Genomic DNA, 23,864 nt, shown 5'->3' with positions numbered 1-23,864 from the left:
GGGTGTTTCATTTAAATGGAGTCTTGTCAAATATCTGCTATTATTAGCTTTGTGCCAGTACTACTTAGGATTTCAGTTAAAGACAGAAAAAATATAGGACAAAGAAAATATAGGCAGACAAGGTCAGTTTCAGTCAGAAGGGAAGTTTTCAGTTTGACACAATTTCATAACATTTCAGAATTTTGTTGATATCGTTGCAAACAAAAATCCCTATGATTGCTGCAATTATAACAGATTTATTATATCGTTTTCCTCCTTCTTCATTTTATTTACTTTAGACTTTTAATGTCTGTTCCATTTCTCTGGTGATTCGGACTCCTTCTCTACACCCTGGAAGCCAAATAAGATGAGCAGCTGACACTGCAAGTACTGTGTGTACAGAAAGAAAATGGGGAGACATGACTTGTGACTCACAGATTTTAAGACTAAAGTGCAGAGTTAATGTAATACAGGGTCCTGAATTGAGTCACCCTCTTTACCACTGAACAGGAACTATTTGTGAAAGTGTAGAATTCCTAAAGCACCTTAGTAATGTCAGAAATTTTTGTTAAAGAGATACAGAATTTGAGCTAGGATGTTACTTTTGCTGTGAAAATTTATGAAATTGTTGAACTGAAAATTTATGAAATGGTTAAAAAAAACTATAGAGAAAAAATAAAAATTCATGATGAGTTTCAAGATTTTTCCCAAACCTGTTAGGACACTTGCCTGGGAAGTAGAAGTTCCAATTCACACAGAAGTGTAAAAGAGCCGTACTACTGAAGCTCCTGCATTTTAGGTGAATGCTCTGACCATGGGACTACTGAATAAAAGGAGTCATATGCAAAGATATACCTCCTCTAGAATTCGCTGCCACTGGAAGACCCTGTTTGTCTATATGTCACAAACTAAATTGTAACATACATTGTATTGTAGTATATCTGCATTGTAAGATACATAGCAGTAAAATGTAGCTGGGATATTGCAGTGCAGAAATATATTTCAAATGGGATTTATACAGTTTTACCTGTATTAGCAATATTTCTGAATGAGACCATACAAAATATGGAATCAACCCCCCCTGCCTCTTGACGGAGTCAGAGACTGACTAAATTAATGATATTTTAAAAAAAATTAAAAGGGGATGGGTAGGGGAAGGGTTATTCATCTTCTACTTCTTGATTCTCTAAAGAATGCTTTCTAAATGTTTTCCAAGCCTCTTTTTCCTGCAAATATAAGAGGGAGACACATATCCTTTTGAAATAAAATATGAGATTTTCACATAGTCATAATATTCCATGTATTGGACCTTCACTGAAAATACTGTGTAGTGTGAGACCTGTCACACTACTGTGAGATTTGTCTGGAATTCCAAACCATTTCTTTCAGTCACTTTAAACAATAACTGGAAGATATCAAGGTATCAGAAATCCAGAATCAGACACGAGTGAATATGATCGAATAAATCATAACAGATTTTGACTCTCAAGCTTAATATTAACACATTTTTTCCATGCTGAGTCTAGGGTGTACTTTCTTCTTACATATAATAAATAGGTAGTACTACAATGAACACGAGTGCTAATTAATAAAATAGAGGAAATATCTGAGTCATCGAAAAACAAAATTATGCTCATCCAGTAGTTTTTTCTGACTATGGAGGCTCTGTCAAAATGCACAGATGAGATTTGGAACATGGAGCTTTTTAAGATATGCTTTAATCAAGGGATGCACAAATGTTGCTGTGCTCCCAGGAATGGAATGCATACCACAACCACATCTCAACCCAACACTGCGATGAGAATCAGCTGTCTTCCCCTTTTCTCCTGATTGCCACGTAAATGAAACTTGAGCATGTCAAGTTGGTAGCCACTGATGTGGATGATAAATGGACCAGGACACTGCAGTCCACTATAAAATAATTCTATAGATTCATTTCATTGCAGACTTAAATACCTACTTATCCTAAAGAGATTTTTGTGTATACCAATGTCACTTTCAATCTCTTCTGGTATTTATGGGGATAAAAATTGGAAATTGGTTAGTATTCTAGGTTTATATAAAAACACATATATAAATTTGACTGTGACAGAATACTTCATCTGAATTTGTTGAAGCTTGTGAAGTAAGGTGCCAAATAATGGCATGGTCATTTTAATAGAGCCTTCTCTGTTTTATTCCATTTACTGTTCTCACTGTGGCTGCTCATATAGTTGAAAGGAGGAAAATAAATTAGGTCATTGAATTTGTGGAGTATTAATCTAACAAGATTCTAAAATCTTGGCAAGGGAATACGGTGAGGCAAGACATGACTTTTTTACGCTTCTATTAAATAGAGCTTGAAAGCACTGCTGTATAGAGTGGTCTCATCCCTACAGTGTCTACACTGCTAGAAATTATCCTAGGGAGAAAGGGAGGAGAGCAAACAGCTAGAGTAGCAGGAATAAACTTCAGAAGGGGCCACAGGTTCTTACTTAAGGAAACCAATATAGGCATCTTCTGCAATGATGGTATTTTGTGCAGTGGAATAATTTTCCCAGCTCATAGGCCCATTAGAGTAGTCAGGATTACACCTATCAAGTGACAGGGACCACTCATCTAATTTAAATTACCTGACTTTGACACAGCACAAGCAGATAAGTAGAATGTATATTTTAACTACATAAAAGAAATACACTAATGCTTAGAAATTCTAAAACCTCTGAACCCATGCTGTTTTCCTCAGATTTCTCTCTTCTGTATTAGCTTCAGTCAGTTTTCAGTGGTCGTGCTGTCAACCTCCTGTCCAAAAATGGACGTTTTGTAAAAAGTGAATTTAGTCAAGTGATGGAGAACTCTGAACAAACATAGTGGAGTGGTAATGCCCTCAAAAGCACATCACAGAAAAAGAGAGAACAAAAGAACAAAGGTGAATGAGCCTAATCCAGGGCCTATTCCATGTTTGCCTCTGTCAGATAAAGTTTCTTGGGGTTCTGCTGAGCAAAAGGAAATTATAGCATCTAGCTAGAGTGGGATAAATGTATTCATATAAAAATACTTCACAATTTTTTTTTCCATTTCAGGAGTAGAGGCTTCTGTTTCAAACTGTGCTTTTCAGTATGATCTGAATCGATTTAACCATTAGTAAGAGACTTTAAAAATGGTTTGTTTTTAGGAAGATAAGAAAATATGGTTGCTAGGCTAAGTAATCACTGTGCTATAGTTTTTCCAGATGCTCTTTGTTTGGAAAGCATTGTTTTATGGCAGGAATATTTAATGAGACACTGAGCTAGATAACAGCCAAAAGGATTTGTCTTCTTAAAATTTTCTCTCATTAAAAGACAGGAATAGAATATATCACTCCTAATTAGGAACACTGTGTTTGAAATATCTTTCCTAACCTAGAAATGGATTTAATTCAAACAGAAAAAATATTCCTAGCCCATTATTTCATTATGGCAATTTTTTTAGTATAAATGCGTTTTTCTAGAGTTTGACTATGCCATTGTACATGACCTTCCACTGCATGCAACCATAACACTATGAAAAAAGAGAATACATACTGAATCAGAACAGCTTTACCATACAACTTAGAGGGACAATTTGTTTCTTTAATCTAAATTCCTAATATATTGATGCAGATCATCAATATTGTTTTGAATATTGCAGATACATTTTGCTTGCTTTTTGTAATCTCCACCTATCTTCCTCCAGTAAGTGATAAAAAATATGATTACTATTTTCAGAAATGCACTTCATTAGAAGGTTAATGCATTTCCAGAATTGAAAGATACATTATGTAAAATCCCAGCACAGTTGCTTTTAAAATGCCCAATGAAGATGTATTAATTTCACAATAATTCATAATGGTTGTGCTGTTCTTTATGCAAGTGACCTCATCTGTTGCTTAATGTAGCTGAAACAAAGCTGTTCTAGGAGTGGTGCGTTTATTAAAAAAAAAAATATTATAGTCTTTTAAGATGGAATTAAATAAAGCCCAGATTTCTACCGTTGCTTTTGAAATGCAAGGAAGAGGAGAGATTTCAAGCATCAGGATAGGCAAATCTCTTGGAATTTTGCTAATGGGAATCTTTTCATTAGTCCATGACTGTTCCTGGGCACTACTTAGGCCTCTGAAATTTTAGTGTGTTGTACTATTTTAATAAATAGTTTTATTTTCAATGTTTTTTCTTTTCTTTTCCTGCTTACATGTGTGGTTGGGAACAAGGAACGCAGAGGTTTTTTTTATTTCTTTTCAGGACACAACAGGTTTTAACACCCCCCTTCTCAGACCTCGTGTGATTGGAGAGTGGGTTGGTCGTGAAGAGAATGATGCAGATCCCCTGGCTGCTGAGATGTTGCAACCACCGATACCAAGAAGTAAAAATGAACAGTGGGACAGTGAGGATAGCAGCAGTCCTGGAGGAAGGTGGGATTTCAGTTTTCCCAGAAATCTTATTATTTGTGGAAAAGAAGTTTCTCTTTAATGCCCTGTTTCTAGGAGCGGAAGACAGGGCTTTTAATTTTCCATGTATAGTGTGGCAGCATGCAAAATGTATGGGAGTCATTAATATGTCTTCTAATGCTTTTGCCTATGATTAACTTTATGCTCATCTACAATACCATTTTATTCCTATGTGTAAAGCTAAGTGTATGTTGATAAGATTGGGATCTACTGCTTAATAATTTTATGATGTATAGCCTTAATCTGATACTGATAATCAAGCCCTTCTGTCTTTCAGTGGCTGGTAGTAGCTGTTTGTTAATCTTGATATGTTAGTGATAAATCTGATTTTCTCATTTAAAGGACAGATAGACCAGGGACACAATATCCGTGTTACTTTTAACAGGATTTCCTAAATTCATCTTCAGTTCTTAAAATTAACATTTTGGTGTTAATAGTAATTCTTTCTCAAAGAGAAAATTGTATTCTCTGCAGTAAATACCTTCTGATGATTCACTGCAGTCAATTGTAACTTGGCTGAGGATGAGGGCAGTATGCTTCTTTGTGTATGTCCTTCAGCTACACAGAAGAGGTGATCATTTTTCCAATGAGTACATGTCCCACAGTTTAAAGATGCCTGTTTCTTACAGAAAGTGAAATATATACAGCCTGTCTTTAAAAATGATTCATGCTTTTTTTTTTTTTTTTAGTGTAAAATTTTGCAGGGCCTCTGTTAATTGCCTGAACATCTCCTGTTTTCCCTCAAAATTGTAGCCTTTCTCTTTGGTTATAACTAGTACACTAACTTCAACAGACACTTTTTCTTCTTCTTTTAAGAATGCAGAAACCCTCCAATTTCTCTTTGAGAAGGTCTAAGATATTACTTCACTATGTTCTTGATGTGTCTTTTACGTTGGAATTCACCTCCCTGTAACAGAGAAACTAGTCTGTCACTTGCTGTCCTCTTACAGTCCGCATTCATTAACTTTCCTCACATGTTAGGAATATTCGTTATCACTGCACACTTCTTCTTTTAATCAGATTATTGTGGGATAAATTGCACGTACTACTATTTCAAAGAAGTAGCAGTGTGTAGTAATAATCCCTCAGCCAGACTTTGGACTGGAACCAAGAGGAGTCAAACACTGGGCCTGTTTAGTGCTATTGCTGGGAAAGTAATGGAGTCAGCAGCTGGCATTGCAGCTTGATTGTGGGGGCCTAGTTTTCTGTTTTTCCTTATTCAGCAGTCCAATAAGGAAACTCAATAAAGATCTGTTTGATGTTGCAGAGAGCATAGTGGATGTCGTATCCCCTCTCTCAATGGGAAGGAACAGAAGTATGTGTATCTGATCTCTGATAGGATGCACAGAGGTTTAGTGCTGAGTAACAAAGATTCAAAACAGTGTTTTTCTCTTTGTAGAGGGTGGTACAAGCTGTGAGAAGCCTCACAGCTAGTGATGTAATGAAAGATCGTGATTAATGGCTTTGGAAGTATTTGAAAAGCTTTGTTGAATATCATGACAAAATTGCCATTGCCTGGTTGTGTGGAGTACGGAGAACATGTGGTACTTGATGTCAGGAAGGATTCACGGGAAACTGGTATCTCTAGTTTTAGCTGCAGTGAGTGCTAAGGAGCTTTTGAAAAATATGTGTCATTAAGTGGGAGTACTGATTTTCAGTGAAAATGAATAACTTTTAAATTACATGCAGCATATGGATTTACATTGGGATGACTCAGTTTACGTCTGGGATAATTCTTTTCTTCATTAGCATTACATCAGGTTTTATAAGGCAAGTATAAAAACCATGTTTGCAGTCTTACAAAGTACATGTAAAATTGCAGAACGTCAAGATAGTGATGATACCAAAAGTGATGTGACCTATGTATAGAAGTTCAAAAGACCCATATTGACCGAGGTTAATCTGAATGTTAATAACAGTTCACTAATAACAGGCAATTTCTTCAAGGTATGATTCAATGTTACTGGGAATTAAAATACTATTAATAGAATTTGGAATTGGCTATACTCCAAATATATGAGACAAGTAATAGGTAATAATAATTTAGTTTTAATGTAGCATGCACATGGTATCTCTAAAAATAATGGGAGGAGCATTGTTTTTGTAAGACTTAAATGAAACTGTCAAAAGAGCAAAGTTGTTACCACTTACAAAGTGTTTTTGGCTACCTCATCTATATACCATTAATCTATTTCACAGCCAATAGAGCCAAATAATTCAGTTACATTTTCATCTGGCAACTGAAAGAGGGAGCAATTCAAAATGCATATTGAAATGTTTCTGATTATGTGTTGTAAAATCTGATTTATCAACATTATAAAACACTTTTATTAAAAAATGATAGCTTTTTGGTCATATATTATCATGATTTATGTGATATGCCAGCAAGCTCTTGAAACTAATCCTAATTAAGCTGTAGAGTAACAGTAGAGTAGCAGAGTAAGAGTGTCACATCACTGGTAGGGTAATTGCCATCAGTGCCTTAAGCCAAGGGCCCTCTCTGTATATTGTTCTCACAAAGTGTAGCGTACAAGTTTTTTTGTCTTTAGTGGAAGGAGAAGTCTTGGTCTTTAAAAAACACAGCGTTCCATAGGGGACTAAATAGAATGGCATACTTCTGTGGACCACTGCTCTTTAGGTTACGTGTTCCCTTTTTCAGTATAGTTCTTTTCAGCATAAGGCAGAGCATAGCAAATATTCGTAGTACATGAAATTTGTACATCTATGCTTTTCTGCTTTTTCTGTCATTGCAACCATGAACCTCAGTTTTTGCTCCAGTCAGTAGTGGACAGTGGAAAAGAACCACTGTTGCCTCCTTAAGAACATACATTCCTGAAGTCATCAGCAATGGAAGTTGACATGTTGCGTATCTGAAATCAGGTCAACTTCCTTAAAAAGAAGTGGAGTTAAATTTGAGCAACAATTTTCAGATGTTTGCAACAGATCCACATTCCTGCAACATGGTTTAAGACAGTCTGAGGCATTTCAGACACACTCTTGAGGGGCACCAAACTACTCTCCCGTTGTCTTTATCTTGGGAATGTAAAGAATCAGAAAAATTGCCAGCTGCAGCAAGTCCTGCCTTAGACCCTTCTGCTAACTTCTATGCATTTCCAGTTGTCTGTTACTTAGGTTGGGGACACAAGTCAACAATAAATAATGAGGATTGTTATAACTCTGTGCAGTGCTTAATCCTGAATGGTTAGGATACTAAAACCACACACAGCAGTTCTTAGTTCCCAGTTACTATTGTTAAGGAACAATAGCAATGAGTAACTGACATGCTGTTGTTCTGTGTATGTAATGTATTTGGACCTGATTAAATGCTCATAAAGTCAATAGGAGATTTCCCATTGTTGTTCGATCAAAATTTTAGATAGGAACAGAAAGCATGAACTGACATATAACATCTAATGATCAGGGATGAGTGATAACCAGCTGATTGTTTGTGGTCTGATGGTATTAATCTTCAGATCTGGAAGACATCACGGGCAACAGTAATTTGACAAAAGTCTGACAAATTTTGTAGAGAGTCCTAGTAAGAGAAAGTTGTGCTTTCCTCCCTCACAGCTTAAAAATGGAGCCAAAGACCAAAGGACTAAAACAGCAACAGCAGCAACATAAGAAACTGCTGGCTGCCATGCTTTCTCAGGACTCCTTTGATTCTGCCCAAAGCACAGCTCCATCTGTAACCGAAGAAGATATTGACAATGAAGATGATGCAATGGAACTGTTGGGTAACTGCAAAAATTATATGCGTTTTCTAATACTTTTCATTATAGATTAATCTAAAAAATATAATAACCAATGAAACACAGATTAGTTTGAATCTGCTTCCTCTTTTTGAGGCACAAGTTTCCAGCAGCTGTGTAAAAGTTAATAGGGTTTAATTTATAAGTTTCAGGAGTGAATATAATGAAGACTACTATATATTGTGAAGAAACTGTTAGCTGCATCAAACTGCCTTGAAAAATTGAACACTTCAGGCATTTAAAATAATTAATTTGAGGCTTCTTAGCTACAAATAGGTTAGGCAATGTAAATTTGTAACCTCTGCAGGTGTTTTAATTGTAATTTTCTAATAGACTGGATTATATGCTAAATTGTACTCTAGAAGGCTCTGTGCTCACTGCTTTCTCCTTTTCTTGGAATAACTACTTAATATCAAACAAGTGAAAGGAGGGGAGTTGTTGAAGAAAGTTAATTAATACTCTCTTTTTTTGCCATTTTTGAAAGCTCCAAAGAAAGATGTTTGAAAAATAGTCATTGACTTCATTTTTTATGGCTTTTGCTATATAGAAAAATGTAGGATTCAAGTATATGAAATAGGCAATCTCGAAGGATAGCTCAGCAGTCTTGTATTTAGGAGTTCTGTCACAAATTATTTGTTCATAAAGAATTCGAGTTCCAGATTGGACCTTAATCTAAAAATAGAATAACACCTGATGCTCTATTCTGATTCCATAGTTTCAATGTAGTTATATTTCTGTTGCTTCATTATTGCAGTTTTCATATAATCACAGAATCACAGAGTCAGAGTATAGCTGAAGTTAGGAGACAGTGCTGGAGATCACCTAGTCCAACCCCCCTGCTCAAAGCGGGATGAGCTAGAGCAGGCTACTCGGCTGTCTTTTGCATATCTCCAAAGATGGGTACTCTGCAGCCTCTCTGGGCAGCCTGCTTCAGTGCTTGAGCACCCTCACCGTAAACAGGTTTTTTCTTATGTTTAAATAATCATGAATTAATGTATACTTTTTCAGTAATTTCAAGTTTGATTCATGCAATTGTATTTACAAGAAAAAAGGTATAATGGGCTGGATCACTCCAGTGCCATACGGGGTTAATCAGTTTTTTGCGTTTGCAGGAAGTCACACTATTTGTGACTGCAGGCTTGCTGCTCTGTAGAATGAGTTGGTATTTCCAGATTTAATCCATGGATTCCAGTAAAGGCCATAAGTGTTTTTGTCTGTAGCAGTGTTATCTCCTTATTTCCTCCTGCAGTTTATAAATCTTTTCAACTTTATCAGTGTGATATATAAAGAAAGCTGAATGGGTATCTTGAACTGGCATAATTCACAGGACTCCTCTAAAGTAGGATTCTGTGGCATCCAAACAGTACAGTAGGTAAGTCTGATGTTATTGGCATCATTATGTGTGATGTACGGAATAGATGCTTTTCTTAACTTACGTGGGGTTAGTGAGGAAAAGGTACCCAGACAGGTTTGCTTCTTCTATGTCTATGTCTTTCCCTCTGGACACTTGAATCCCTCAAGATATCAGGAAATAGAAAGGCAATATAAAGAAAATGTTATTTTCTAGTGTCTTGGGCTTTGGTCAGAATATTATTTGTATACAAACAAATATTTTTTTGTAAGAACTCAGCTATAAAAATCCCTCCTGGGGTTTAGCCAGGTTTTGTGCCATGCAAAACCTAGAACATTTTTCTATCCTACATTTAAAGAAAATCAGCAGAGTTAATTTTGTATAAACTTAGCTATGAAAGGTCACAGACAGGACCTTTGGCCTAAGACAGAGTTTTATCTAAACAGTTCTGAGATTCTGAAGCAAATCACGGCATGTTCCTTGAGTAACCATGGTTAGAATGATTATAGTATAGCCACGTTATAGTAACTAGCAGTGGTAGAAAGTTCACTATATACATCTTGCTTTTAGAATTGCTGTGCTTCTGAAACACTGGCTTTTATTTTAATTCTCATTTTGTATTTTGCTGACCGTACATGTTTTAGGTTCAATAAAATTGTAAGAATTACATTGCTACAGAACTTCTCAAAACTTGAGGCTATGATGTGACGTGAAAAGCATTTTATTTTCTTTTGAAGGGAACATAGAGAACTTAAATTTCTATCAGCAAACATAGATATCTTTAATTGCTATATTTTCCAGATCAGTGACTCTATGATATTGGGATTGAATTTTTATATTATGTACTGCATTAATCCATTAACTGCCTTGATGCTTTTTAGACATGCAGTATAACTACTTTCCAGTCATGGCTTTCTGCCATCATTGAATTGCAGGCCATTGTTGCATATAGCTACTTGACTTGTTCCCTTTAGAGTTCATTATTTGTTGCTTATTCAACCTTTCCTTGAAAAACTGTAAAACCTTATGCCCCTAAGTTCGAATTTTGGGAAAACAAATTCCACTATTGATAACAGATGATTTTAATCCATACCTTCTTAATAATCCAGATTTTTGTAGAACAAGAACTCTGTATCTTTTTGTGTATTCAAGAGATTCTTTGTCAGAGTTTAGCTGATTTATTTAGCTATTAAAATATGAAATTGACTGTTGATGTATTTTCTTTTAATAACCTCCTAGTAGTCATATCAGAATTGTCAATGAAGATTTAACTAGAATGAAACATTCCTAATAAAAGAGTCAATTAAGCTATTATATTTTTAATGGGAAGGATCCATTTCAAAAGAAATATATTTGCAAAGATGAAAAAGAATGTTATAGGGCTACATTTTGATTTCAGTTATCACTGTCCATTTATAAGGTAAGATGTGAAAGAGTACTGTTAACATACCAGTATGTTAACTGGGGAGAACAGAACCAGTATGTTAATGTACTGGTATGTAATATAACAGTGTTAACATAAAACTGTACTGCTAATCTTCAAAAGCTTTTTTTTTTTCCTTTCTGCAAGAGCTTCCCAAATGTTAATTACTGATTCATTGTAACAACCCTGAAAGATTGGCAAGTGATCATATTTACATTTTATAGCAAGAGAAGATAAACAGAGAATTTAATATTGATTGTCCACACCTGTAGGATAAGACAATAACTCAGTGTGTGGTAGTCCATTGCTTATATAGTTTATACTATACTAGTAAGTCTATCAGCACCTTAATGAAAGGGCACCCATTCTACTGTCCTTTCATTATAATTTTTCTGATTCAACATACATTCTTGATCTTCCTGTTTCCTAGAGGTCTTTGGCAACAGGCAGGAAACAGAGTTGAGACCTGAACCATTCCAATAGTAGCCTCAGGTTATTCCTCTTTATCGTCTCTCCAGATGGCTGAAAACTTCTCCTCCACTATGTGACTGGAATACATCATATAACAGAAGAAAGGCCAAAAGACCTTGGGAAAGATGGCATATAAGTTGTACTACCACCAACAGAACAATTTTCTGGCCCACAGCCTGTCCCGTTGGGATTTAAAGAGAATGATTGTCTGGAAGTGAGCTGTATGTATTGCTCATCATGGCCCCCTTTTGCTGACTTTCCTTTTTGGGGAGCTATTGAGAAATAGGCAGCATTACCTCTGAGCATCTGCTGTGTAGTGTATGCACAGAAGCTGATGTTATGGGGGCACAGCAGGCTTCCTGTGAATGCGGAGATTGGATGTACTATCTGTTGCAAAACCCTCAGTGGCCAGTGTAATGCACAAGTGCAAGCAATAGTTATAGAGCCCAGTAAGGTAGGCACTCAGACTTTGTAAGGTATTGATTTAAATATCTTTTATTGGAGATACACTCTGTGATTGCTCTTTTTCCTTTCCATTACATCCCAAAGTGTGGTAAATGTTACATAATTTGGGTTTTAGAGCTTTGTGCTCCTTAACAGGCATTAGTGGAGGAATAGAAGGACTACATTATGTGAACCAGACTTAGCATAGGAACAGTCATGTTACTGCTGTGTGAGCGATGAGGTAATATGGCTAGCATGAATGAGATGTCTTAAGATTTACCTTTGTGAAATGTATTTAACTGTGTAACTGAGGAGTATCTGATATTTAGTGGCAACTAATTAGCTTTTTCTTCTCTGGTCTGGTGCCAAAGATGTAATTATTCATCCCAAGTTGAATAGAATTATTTGATGCTAGGGAAAACATCAATAGATGGAGTTTACTGTTACCACAGTTTTTAAAAGGTCTGTTCTCCAATGTGTATCTGCAATTTCTGATCATCTAAATTATCAGGCACTTTGAGACTCCTGAAAGATCTTGGGTTTGGATAGACAACTAACAGTTGAAAACAAAACCACCCTCTCTGGCAGCTCCAGGGACATTGTTAAATAAAGGCACCTCTCTTCCTCCTTAGGTAGCTTGATCAGTGTATGATTAGGTCTGTTGCCATCGTTCGCCACTTTCTTATGCTGCCTTTCACCTAGAACTGAATCTGGTGTCCCCAGTGGTCTTTTGGCCCATAGTTGTGGACTCCAGAACGTCTTTCACCCTTGGTCAATACCTTGCGTTCCTTGCTTCTTAACTAGTCTTCGTTGTGTACATAGGCCTTAGCGTATCACTGGGAAGTGACCATAGTTGTCAGAGAGGGTACAGTTTGTCTTTTGAAGTGAAAGTATCCAGTTGGTATTCTTACGCTGTTGCAGAGTAGTGAAGACTGTAAGAGCTGTAGAGCTCAATAAAGAGCATTATGATTACAATTCAGAGGTCTATTGGACTTCTATGGACTTATGTAAAGAAACATTTTTTCCTTCAGGCAGTTATATTTGTAGTAACTTTTCCTGTCTCTCACTCTTCCCCATTTAAAATGTATTTTCAGTTATTTCTTTGGTCTTTTTACACAGTCCGCTGCTGTAAAAAATGATAATGTGACCCATGTGGACACACTCTAAGCTTACCTGAATCCCCACTGACGTCAGCGAGGGTCTATATGGTTGATTATGTGAAGTTTACCTGTAGTGATCCATACACAGAATCTGATTTTGAAAATGCATTATAAATATTGAAGTCTGGTGGAAGGAGTATGGGAAAGACCCATATTGGGAAAGATTATGAAAAGGAATTTCTATTTTTAAAGTGGGTAATTATGAATAATTTATATCTCTATCTTGTTCAGACTACAGTGATTAGCTTGCCATAGCTCTAGTCCTGAAGTGTTGTTAAGCTTTGTTGCTTTTAGTGAAATGTATGAATTGGTATGCTGTGCCTCAAACAATTAATAAAATAAATGGTAATTGGTAGTAAGTTGTAATCTGCAAAAAAATGTCAGGATAGGTAAATCAGTTGGAATAATTAATCTTGCAAAACATCTGAGGTGAGAAATAACCTCAAAAGGTAGTTTTTGACTGTGTATGATATTTCACTGAGATCTTAACTATGACATAATTGTTGATATAGTCAGCAGCATTTATTACCAGATTCCTTCATTTGCAGGACTATTGTCTAAAGAGAAGCTGTAAACTTGAAATCTAGTAGTTTTAACACAACGTTTTGAAGATTACACCTGTCACTGAATACCTGTGTAAAAACTTAACAAATATCATATTATTCAGTACTTTTCTCTTTCTGCCAATATATGAAGTCATTGAAGCAATAGAGATCTGCAGATCTGTTTAATGTCATTCATTGAGTTCAACTGATTTTAGTTCATCTTGTGGTTGTATATTAAAAGACAGCAATATCAGTGGGAATCTTTTGTTCATCCGAGTTTAAACAAAACTAACTGGTTATTCAAAGAATACGATTTGATGCTTGATGTCTTAAAATAACAGAATCCTGCTCTTGAATTTTACTCTGGCTGGCAAATTACTTCAGGTATTTGATATTTAAATAAAATTTTAGGCTCACAATAACTTTTAGTAAGTTTATAAATTTTATAATTTGATTAAGAGAGTATTTGTAAGGTTTAGAAGAAATTCAGTGAATTGGTCATTTACTGCAACACTGCCTTTCACTTGCTTAGTTATTTCTGGTTTGATAAGCATAAAATGGGTTGATACTGAAGTTGATTGTGCTTAATATTACTAAAGGGAAAAAAGGGAAAATGCAGAGAGAAAATGAATGATAGAGATACTAGATTCTCTTCAGCTGAAATGAGTTACACATGAGGTAATAAAAATCTTCAATGCAATGATTCATGTTCAAAAAATAGATGTGTACTCAATATCATGATGTACAACAGCCTAAAATGTGTGCCATTTATTTACAGGAGGAACCAAGTCTAACCAAGTTATTAACCTTATTTTAGGATATATCTAGGAAACAGAGCAGGGACCCTGAGTACCATTCCTCACAGTCCGAGTCCCCTGTTTGTCAAGATTAGAGACCTAAATGGCTGTACTAACATAGATTTTTATGGTCTGTATGCCTGGGATTCCTTCTCATGGAAAGCAGGGGGACACAGCAACATGATTTGTATCAGGTCTCATAGGATCAGCTGGTTGCTGCTATACGCTTGGAAATGTTCACAATTTTTATGTTTGATGGCTGTGGAGATACAGGAGTCCTTTGAGAGAAGCTGTAGCAAGAAGCTTCCTCCCTGCCTTGCCCTGCAACATTTTTTATGAAAAGGAGGGGAAGGTGATTCACACAGCCAACTCCTTCCATTTTCCAGTCATCTTACCTCTGCCAGCTTCCAGATTTGCCAAGCACATCTGATGACAGAAGAATAGTACAGAGCCGTGGTGGAGTTAGGTGGCATATTTTAAGTAACATTTTAAGCTATGAGGTATAAGGAAGTACTTATTCATGAGTACAACACAGTTGTTTTGTGGAATGCGTTGCCATGGTTGTGGAGGCTTGTAAATATACAAGACTAGATAAATTCATGGAAGATAGATCAATAAAATTTTATTAAATGTGTTGATTCTGGAGCATTCTCTATGTCAGTCCCAAGTTTGGAAATTTCAGGTAACTGGGAGGATCTTTACTTATGCTCCTATTTCCATATGCTGCTGACCGTTCAGTTAGGATACTATGCTAGGTTTTCCTCAGCTCTGATCCAATATGAATACATATATAGCTTGATGTCTCCATCATTTGAAGAAACATAATCTGAACCTGTATGTTTGAGGACTGCATCATGTATAATGCTGATCCTTGAAATTATGGTCCCTAAATTGTTGTCTTCTCATGACATCAAAATCGTCATCAAAACCACTACCTCATACTTTCCCACCATATCCTGTCAAATCTGTTTGAACACATTTTGTAACATTTGCCCGCCTGCTATTCTTGTGGTGTCTAGAGGTGAAAGCCATCTATGGAAATTTGTAAATCTGGCAGCAAATATAATTGCAGTCTTTGCAAAAAGGTATCATTTTCCTTTCCACATTACATTATTGGCATCTAGAAATTACATGAAATGCACTGACCTTTTTAAAAATCCACAAAAAGTTGTGATAATTTTGAACTTTTGATGTCAGTTTGTTCTCATCTGCTTTTCAGGTTTGTGGTGATACTCTAACTGCTAGATGATATGCATCTTGCTTGGCCAATTTTCCTTCAGCAGGAATCTTTATTCTCAAGTGCGGTAGATGTTTGTTTTGTTTGGAACAGATTTCTCTAAAATTGTTTGAGACCCTGAGAAAAGAGACTATTGAAAATAGAATACTGTGCAAATTAATAAAAAATGGATGTTATTTCTTCTTTATGTCAAGCACCTTTTGTGACACTAATTAAACTCTGTTTAAGAAGTCCCAGTTACACACAGCTGGGAATGTAAGATAAATTTCATTGAGTCTCGGAAGCTGAATTTGGCACTAGTGAGTCTTAAAAGTAAATAAAGAAGAAAAGTTTGTTCCTCTAGTGCTTCTGTGGACTATTATATGACCAAATCTTCTGGCTTATTTTCTGTGATAGTTAGCTAGAGTGTTAGATGAATTAATTTTTATTCAAGTAGATCTTTTCAGCATTCTGGCATTTTCTACCTGCTGTGTTTTTGATGCCACTATCCTTCATAAAAACTGCTTTCCTTTAATTTCATGGTGTAGGTAATCTGTGGCTTCTTCCACACAGTAGACTTCACTCCACTGTGGGAAATGCTTGATTAATCATTTATTTTCACTCCAAACCAGACAAACAAAACGAAACAAAAAAAGAGGACAACTCTGTTCAGCTCCTGATACAAGACAACAAAGAATGCCTTTTTTCAGGTTAGGCAATGGTACTTTTCTGCCTTTTTAAGGGGGAGCCTTGTTCTGATTCTCTGTGCATAACTTCTGAGGACTACTCACTTGAGATGCAAGTATCTGTCTAGCCCTCAGTGTTCCTTCTTAGCTGGAGGCCTACTTAAATCTTTCACCTGGAAATAAACTGCTTGAAGTTTTGAGAACAGAAATGAGAAAAGACCCACCCATGGAAAACCAGTAATTGGCTGCCAGTGGATTGGGGGCACTGATTTAAGATGTGGAGGACACCCCAGGTTTAGAAACTTCCTCTGTTTTTCCAAGAAATGGCTGAAGAGTTTTGATAAATATTCATTATTTTTACAGAATGGGACAGCTGCAGTAGGAATAGATATAACGAGGGGTCATGTGTGAGAAGGGCAAGGTAATTTAGATTGTGCTGGGATGCTCCAGCTAGCTCTGATCAAGCTAGCTTGTATTTTTCAGGCACAGCATAGCTGATTGGCAAATTTAAATAGTTTATGAAGAGTGATGTACAAACATGTTCAGTTCCTGAACAATCTCGTTCTCTCTTTGGAGTGTTCAGGGGAAGGAAGCACAAAGGAAGGAATTAGTTACAACTGTCAGAGTAGTACCTCAGTAAAGGAATGACAGGATTTCTTTGCTTGGAGATTTAGAACGCAGAAATGGAACTGAGCAAGGTCTGGTGAGCCGTTCTTATTACTCATTGTACACAAGCGTGAAATCACTGTGTGTGTAGTGGGAGAACAGTATTGATGCAGAGATGTCAGTACAACTTAAGGAGGTGAGAACAGAGCAAGAGGTAGTATGATTACCTAATTTCAGGCATCATAAGCTAGTTTTTGACCTGCTTGAGTGAATTCCTTGGCTTTGGGATTGTTTGTCAGAGTAGTGAAGAGGGAGAAGGCTATTCAAAGACATATTTGTGAATTTAATGTTTATACTGGGAGGTAAAGATATGAAGGCAAAAGTTATATCCAGACCCTGCAGAGATTGAAATTATTTTTCATGTTAATATGTGGCTAACTAGTGTCATGTTTTTCTGAATTAATGTGTCTTTTCCTCTAAATAAGTTGTTCTTTTTCTTATATATATACAGACATATTGTTCACAGGAGGATAAATACTGCCAGTAAGAACAATCAGGGAGGTGTAAATTTACCAGAATTTTGGTGGGTGGCAATGGAGAACGTATATTTATTGCGAGAGAAGCTCCTAGGTGTTAGACTCTAACTCATGGTACTAGTTGTATTATCTGACAGAATATGATATATATAGCAATGCAAAATAGGAATTGAAACAAAATCAACCAAAACAAAACTATGAATGAAATGCTTCAAAATGTGTTCTATGAGAAATTCTGGAATTTGTTGGCAGGAACCTCTTGGATATTTCTGTAGAAAAACTGATTCCATTATCATCTACTGCACAACACCACAGCACCTTTCCAAACATCCAGATTATGGTTTTCTGGTGCATTCATTACTTGTCTAATACTTTCCAATGACTGAAATTGTAATTTAATACTAGTCACAGAAAATAATTTTTGACTAACACCTAACACACATAGAGCTTCTAGGTTCTGGTACAGATAATGAAAAGTGTGTCAAATATCTAAAGTAAAACATTCAGTGAAACTAAAGCACTCTCAACCCAAGGAAGTAATAGTGAAAGTCCAGTATTTTATAAACACCCTACTTAACAAATATTTAATTATAATAATTATATATGTATTGTTTCCCAGGAGTTTACACTATATTTTCCTAATTTTTCTATTTTATTTGGTTCTGATAGTTGAGTTTGGTACTTTAAATATGTTTGAGTCATAGGTTATTTCTGTTCTATTCCTAATTAACATGTTATAATGACTTTTAATGACTGCTATGTTTATGTTATACAGTGATGTTAGTGACTTCTGTTAGAGTTAAATTTGAAACTAATTTGAAACTGAAATTAAGCCTGTTTTCCCCTCCAACACTGGTGATGTACGTCATGGAAAATGATCACCAAAATGTATGTTCTTGTTGCATTCATAATCTCGTAAACTTATCTTTACATCACATAGTGAAATTGTATGGGCATTTCTTAAGAGTTCAGCATACTTCCTTCTCATATGGAGGACTGTGGCCCCCAGCAGTGTTTTGAGAAAAACTAGTAACTTTCCTGTGTTAGACTGAGTGCTCAAGCTACTTGTTCCTCTGCCTCCTTTCAGATAAATCGTGTTTCTTTTTCTAGGAGCCTTGCAGCTAGTGTGATGACTACCAGTAGTGTCTAAGAGAGGTTTATAATGAGAAAATTTGTGGCATTAAAGAAAAGAGAAATAGCGTAGAGAAGATAAATTTGAAGTTGTTACATGTTAATATTGCTAAATATCACTTATGTGAGAACTTTATTTAAGTTTACCACCTATTGAATAGCTTCTGGAAGGGAGGAAGGGTATTTTTATACATCATATCCTCAAATTGCCAGCTTACCAAATTTAACAGAACCATGACCTAGTCCTAAAGCCTGAGTCAGCTTTTAGGTGACTAGCCATGAAAAGGCTGGTTCTTGTTGAGCCTATAACTTAAAAAGTCCTGTCAAATCTAAGAATGTGTATGACGGAAGTTCATATCTGGTCTTAAAATAGTGTAAGGCATAATCAGGGCAGAGGACTCTGTGGCAGGAGCAGTGTTCACTTTTCTATTCTTTGCTTTAACTATTTTCTCTGCCTTTTCTCTCTGTCTCTCAGATCAGTTAAATGTCTTTATTTCAGGTGGAATGTTTAATGGAGTTGAGCCCAAGTGTGGTAGTGCTAGAATTGGGCCTTCAGCTAGGATTTTATGCATTCCGTCACAGTTATTAGAAACTGGGTATCTAATAGATTGCTATCCTCTCACTCTCCTTCATACAACCTGCTGTCATTTGATGTGAAATGTAGCATTTACTCTCTAGGTACTAGGTGGACTTCATGAGCAGTAGTTAAGTGTGTTTCTTCTTGAAATGCAAAGTATCTCTTACAGTGTTTGAAGTTAAGCAATAGTCTTTTCTATATCTACTGTTTATGTGGTATGTGTTAAGGTAGTATCTGTCTGCCTGAAAAACACTCATGAATTCATCTTTGCATCAATTATTCCTGTTTTGTTGACAGGATGGGAAAATGATGCACAGCTGAATTACAGTTTGTTCCCTGAAGGCTGATTCCTTCTCTCTCTCCCATAAGGAAAGGGACTGTGAATATTTTTGGTTTCTCTCTGGGCAGAAAAGGATTGCTTCTTGCTCATTGCAGCTCTTTGTACAGTTTGATTCCAGGATTTCCCACCTCATCCACCCCAAATGCTTTTAGTTAAAGGCAAGGTGATCTAAAAGTCATGTGGATATTATTCCATTAGTCCCTTCTATTTTTTTTTCATTGTTTATAGAGAACGCTTTGTGCCGTTCAGATTAACTTGGCCTCTATTTCCAGGGTAGTTTTTTTTCATTTAGCCTGATAACAGGGAATACAATGTTACATCTCCCAAGATTTATAGGTAGCAAATCATATAACTTGGTAATATAACAAGCATCAAAACCAAAAAATACCAGAAAGCAGCATGCAGTAAATAATAGATTGCCAGGAACCCCCCCCCCAAATATCCATACAACTGATTACTAAAAGCCAACCCTTAATTTGGGTTTGTAATATTAGCATGCACAAAGACTGTCATCAAGTTATCTGGTGTTCTAACTTCCATTCATCTGCACAGACAAATCTGTGCTGGAGCATACAAACCTCAAAGAACAAATGCAGAGTGTGGATGACTTTGAAAATTGTGTCTTATCAGTCCACAGTTCTCAAGAAGAATGCTGTTTATTAAAGAATGTATGTGGATTTTCATTTTAAACATTTTTAATCTTCATATAGCTTTTGGCAAATTAACATGTGAATGTGTAGTATTTTTTTCATCTATGCTGATATTAATGAACCCAGTTCTTGTTGTATAAAGAGGCCCCAAACAGGAAAATTGAAGATCCCCCTCTGATAGACTGTGGTGCCTGTACCTTCTTTGCAGCCAGACTGACTATAGGAATGAACCCTGTTGCTGGAAAGTTGCAATGGCAACCTAGTGATAGCTACAAAGGATAAGGCTAGTGTTCTGCACTGTAGCATCTCCTGGATGAGTACAGCTCTATGAGGGAAGGATTTTAAAGACACCCTTGAATTTCTGTAGGTTCTAGATTGACCTTCTTTCCAGATAAAAAGAACCAGTGCCTATATGGCAACAGATGTCTCGTGTGGCAAATTCAGCCAGTAATATACAACTAGTATATATGGGCAAAGATACGAAAGGCTGTACATGAATACATTCCAGAAAGTACCTGAAATTATCTCCACAAAGTACCTGAAGTAATCTTAGCATTGATTTCCCTCATTAAAATTAGCATACTTCCATGGTAGCTTCCTGTATATTGGGCATTCTGTAGATAATTTCAGTATGTTAGCTCTGCTGCTATTTATGTGCTCTGACATTACATGTAGTTGTCTAAGCTTGCTTGGATGCAAAGCAAAGCCAAGGAAACTGAAAAAAATAGTGTGCAGGATAGTTCAAGCTTTCTGGTTGCTTTTTTATGTCAGTGTCACTACATCTTTCTCTGACCATTACTGATGTGATTTTTAGAGGATTTTATTTGCTGCCACAAGTGTGCGTAATTAATTAGGGAAGGTATTAGTGAACATACTTTTTATTCTTTTTTCCTGAGATGATAAGATCAAAATATGAAAGATTCCACTAAGTATTTTTATTTAGGAAGCATTTAACATGTTATAAAAGCATTGAGTTGCAGTATCTATTCAGTGAAATGAAATGATTAATAGCTACTATTTTTAGGTAAAATATACATGCAGTCAAACTACTTTTGAATCTTTAGGTGTAATTAGTACATTGTACTGGTTTGGCCAAGATATCATGACTATCACTTTTTTAATTACATAGTTTAGAAGATAAGCATGGAGACTGTGCAAAATGGATAATGTGATTTTAAAGCAATGAATGTAATACTTTTAAACTACTTCCATGTTATAATGATACTAATGTTGAACAGAACCAAGAGATTATTTCAGCTAATTACTACTGTGTTGATCCGAGTATTGTGGATTTTAAGGGCTGCTCAAGATTTTATTCATTGGAGGCTAATTCTCCTTCAGGAGACTAAGCAATCCTTGACTCCAGCAAAGCAGCTATAGGAGCAGGATAGATTGCAGGGAGAAGGGAGGAATTTTCTCATACAAATTTAGATCAATCTTAAAACGTGGGAAAACTGGTGAATATTTAATTAAGTCAAAAAGTTACAGAACTAGAAGATTTAGTAGCCATCTTACAAACCAGACTAAGTCCAGTTACGTAGGGCGTCAGCAATTGCTCAGAGAATGTTCTGCTTAAAAAAGCATGTTATGGATATATTGTGATTTTTTCAGTTAATTCTACCAAATGATTGGTAGAAACTGAAAACAAGTGTATGGCATGTCTTTATGAGGAAAATAGGGATCTTTAGTGGAAAGAGTGTAAAAGTGAGAATCTGTGAAACTGGTTCTTGCTCCATGACTTCAGTTTGGCCATGTTTGGCCTCTGTCATTCAGTTCTGAAAAGCAGTGATAATGCTATCTACAAAATGCTTTGAGATCTTCAGATGTGGAGTGCTAGTTGTGTTATTCAGTCAGTGTTTTGACTTAAATTCTAATTAAAAAAAAAAGAAAATCTTCTGTTCTTTAAGTATGTACAGACATCTGTCCTGGCAAATACTGATTGATGGCCTTGAGAGCACTCATTATACATAGTTAAAGAACCGATCTTTCTTTACGCTGAAGAGACATTGATAAAATGTATGGCAATATGTGTTTCTTGTAGTCTAAGTCATAGGATTCATGATGTTCCGTATCTTTTCAATCAAGTGCTCTATATTTTTCTCATTCCTCTTGCTTTTGATGATGTCTTTTTAATAATTGCAAAGAATGGACCAAATTAACTGCTAGCATATTAGACAGAACTCCACTGAAGTTTATAGAGTTGCGCCCACTTGGTGTTGGTAGTTCCAGGAAGAAGGGAGAACTCCATAGGCAACTTCGATGAGCAAGCGCATATGCATATATCTACATGAATATATGATTGCTTCAAAATCACAGGATACATAGGGAATGTATGAGTCTCAGAGAAAATGTAGGCAATAAAAAAAGGCTTATTCTCCTATTTCTTTGACAATGCTGAAGCAAATGTCTGCATTCTCAATTACTGAATAAGATTACTTTAAGGTTACAAAGTGACCAAAAGTTGAACAATAACAAGCTACTGTGCTGTTAGAAGAGACTTGAAAAAAATAAGAAATCTTATAGGTTTCAGATATTTTCATATTTTTACATTGGAAATTGGGTTGAAATTTACATGTCGCACTGGGCACTGCTGATGTTAATAACCCCAGAAGACTAATCACTTCAGGTGTTAAAATGGAATTAATTATTTGGTTTTTGATACACGGATTTGCAATATGGATTTATAAGTATGAGAAAGAGACTGAAAATTATATGGATAACATTAATGAGAGGAAGCAATTGGATCATAAGATCTGTGCTAGAACTGTAAAACTCATTTCTCTGCCATTCTCTTAGTATGATTCCTAGCACAATGAAGTTGAAGCTGACAGGCTCTATAACTGCACAGGGGAATAGCATTGAAGCTTTACTCAAAACATTTGTCTGCAAAAGCATGGATATTTCAGAATAAGAACTGTTCTTAATAAAATCCACAATGAACTGGTATTTAAAACATTTGATGTCTCATATGAGCATCTTATTGTCTACTAAGGCTAAAATAATGAAATCAGAGAGAAGTATTCATGATTTAGAAAAGAACTGATAGTGTGGTTAAAAGAATGAATAGAAAAATAAGGTCTCACCTTGCTTCTTGCTCTAGGCTATGGAAGAATGAAACATGGGAAACCCCATGAACAGAAAGGTGGGTCAAATGAGGAGTTCAGCTTTCTTGAAGTTCCACCTACTGCTGCAGATTTGTCTCCTCTGATGTGATGTGGCAGTTTTGAGATAAGGTGATAGTACAGGATCAGAGATGCTGCCTTTTTCATGGGGAAATTCACCCTGTTCTTACAGCTGGTGTTTTCTGTAGCCCTTCTGAAAAAAGTTAATTTCATGGTCTGTTGTAGGGGGTGTAACTTGTGGTAGCAAAGATACTGTGGAAGTTATGCCAGAGGAGGTTTAGTAGCTAAGAGTGGAAGACAACCCTTCAAGATGGTCCAGCATTCATACAGTAGGGGTCCTACCTGTGTGGTGAGGCTGAGAGAACTGAGTTTGTTTAGCCTGGAGAAGAGAAGGTTTTTATGGAGACATAATAGCAGCCTTCCAGTACCTATAACCTGAAAGGACGTTTCTGAGAAGACTGAGCCAAGCTCTTTACTGAGCTGCACAGCGGGAGAGTGAGAGACAGTGAGCATAAATTGATAGAGGCAAGGTTCTAGCTACACATAAAGAAAAAAAAATCACTATGAGGATAATTAACTGCTGGAACTAGTTGCCCAGGGAGGTTGTGGAGTTACTATGTGAAAAACCTGGAGG

At 36.1% G+C, this 23,864-nt stretch overlaps 1 protein-coding gene across 5 annotated transcripts in view; it reads left to right on the top strand.

The window, feature by feature from the left end:
* C2H8orf34 (chromosome 2 C8orf34 homolog) overlaps positions 1 to 23,864 on the top strand; it is a 191,392-nt gene that overhangs the window by 55,257 nt on the left and 112,271 nt on the right. For all 5 annotated transcript variants that reach the window (XM_064507424.1, XM_026115237.2, XM_064507425.1 and 2 more), the window contains 2 exons: positions 4,218 to 4,387; positions 7,994 to 8,160. In XM_064507424.1, the coding sequence (XP_064363494.1) occupies positions 4,218 to 4,387; positions 7,994 to 8,160 (337 nt within the window). The remainder of the gene's footprint in view (positions 1 to 4,217; positions 4,388 to 7,993; positions 8,161 to 23,864) is intronic.

Source organism: Dromaius novaehollandiae, chromosome 2 (assembly GCF_036370855.1).
Source record: "Dromaius novaehollandiae isolate bDroNov1 chromosome 2, bDroNov1.hap1, whole genome shotgun sequence".
Lineage (NCBI taxonomy): Eukaryota > Metazoa > Chordata > Aves > Casuariiformes > Dromaiidae > Dromaius > Dromaius novaehollandiae.
This window is presented reverse-complemented; position numbering and strand designations above follow the sequence as displayed.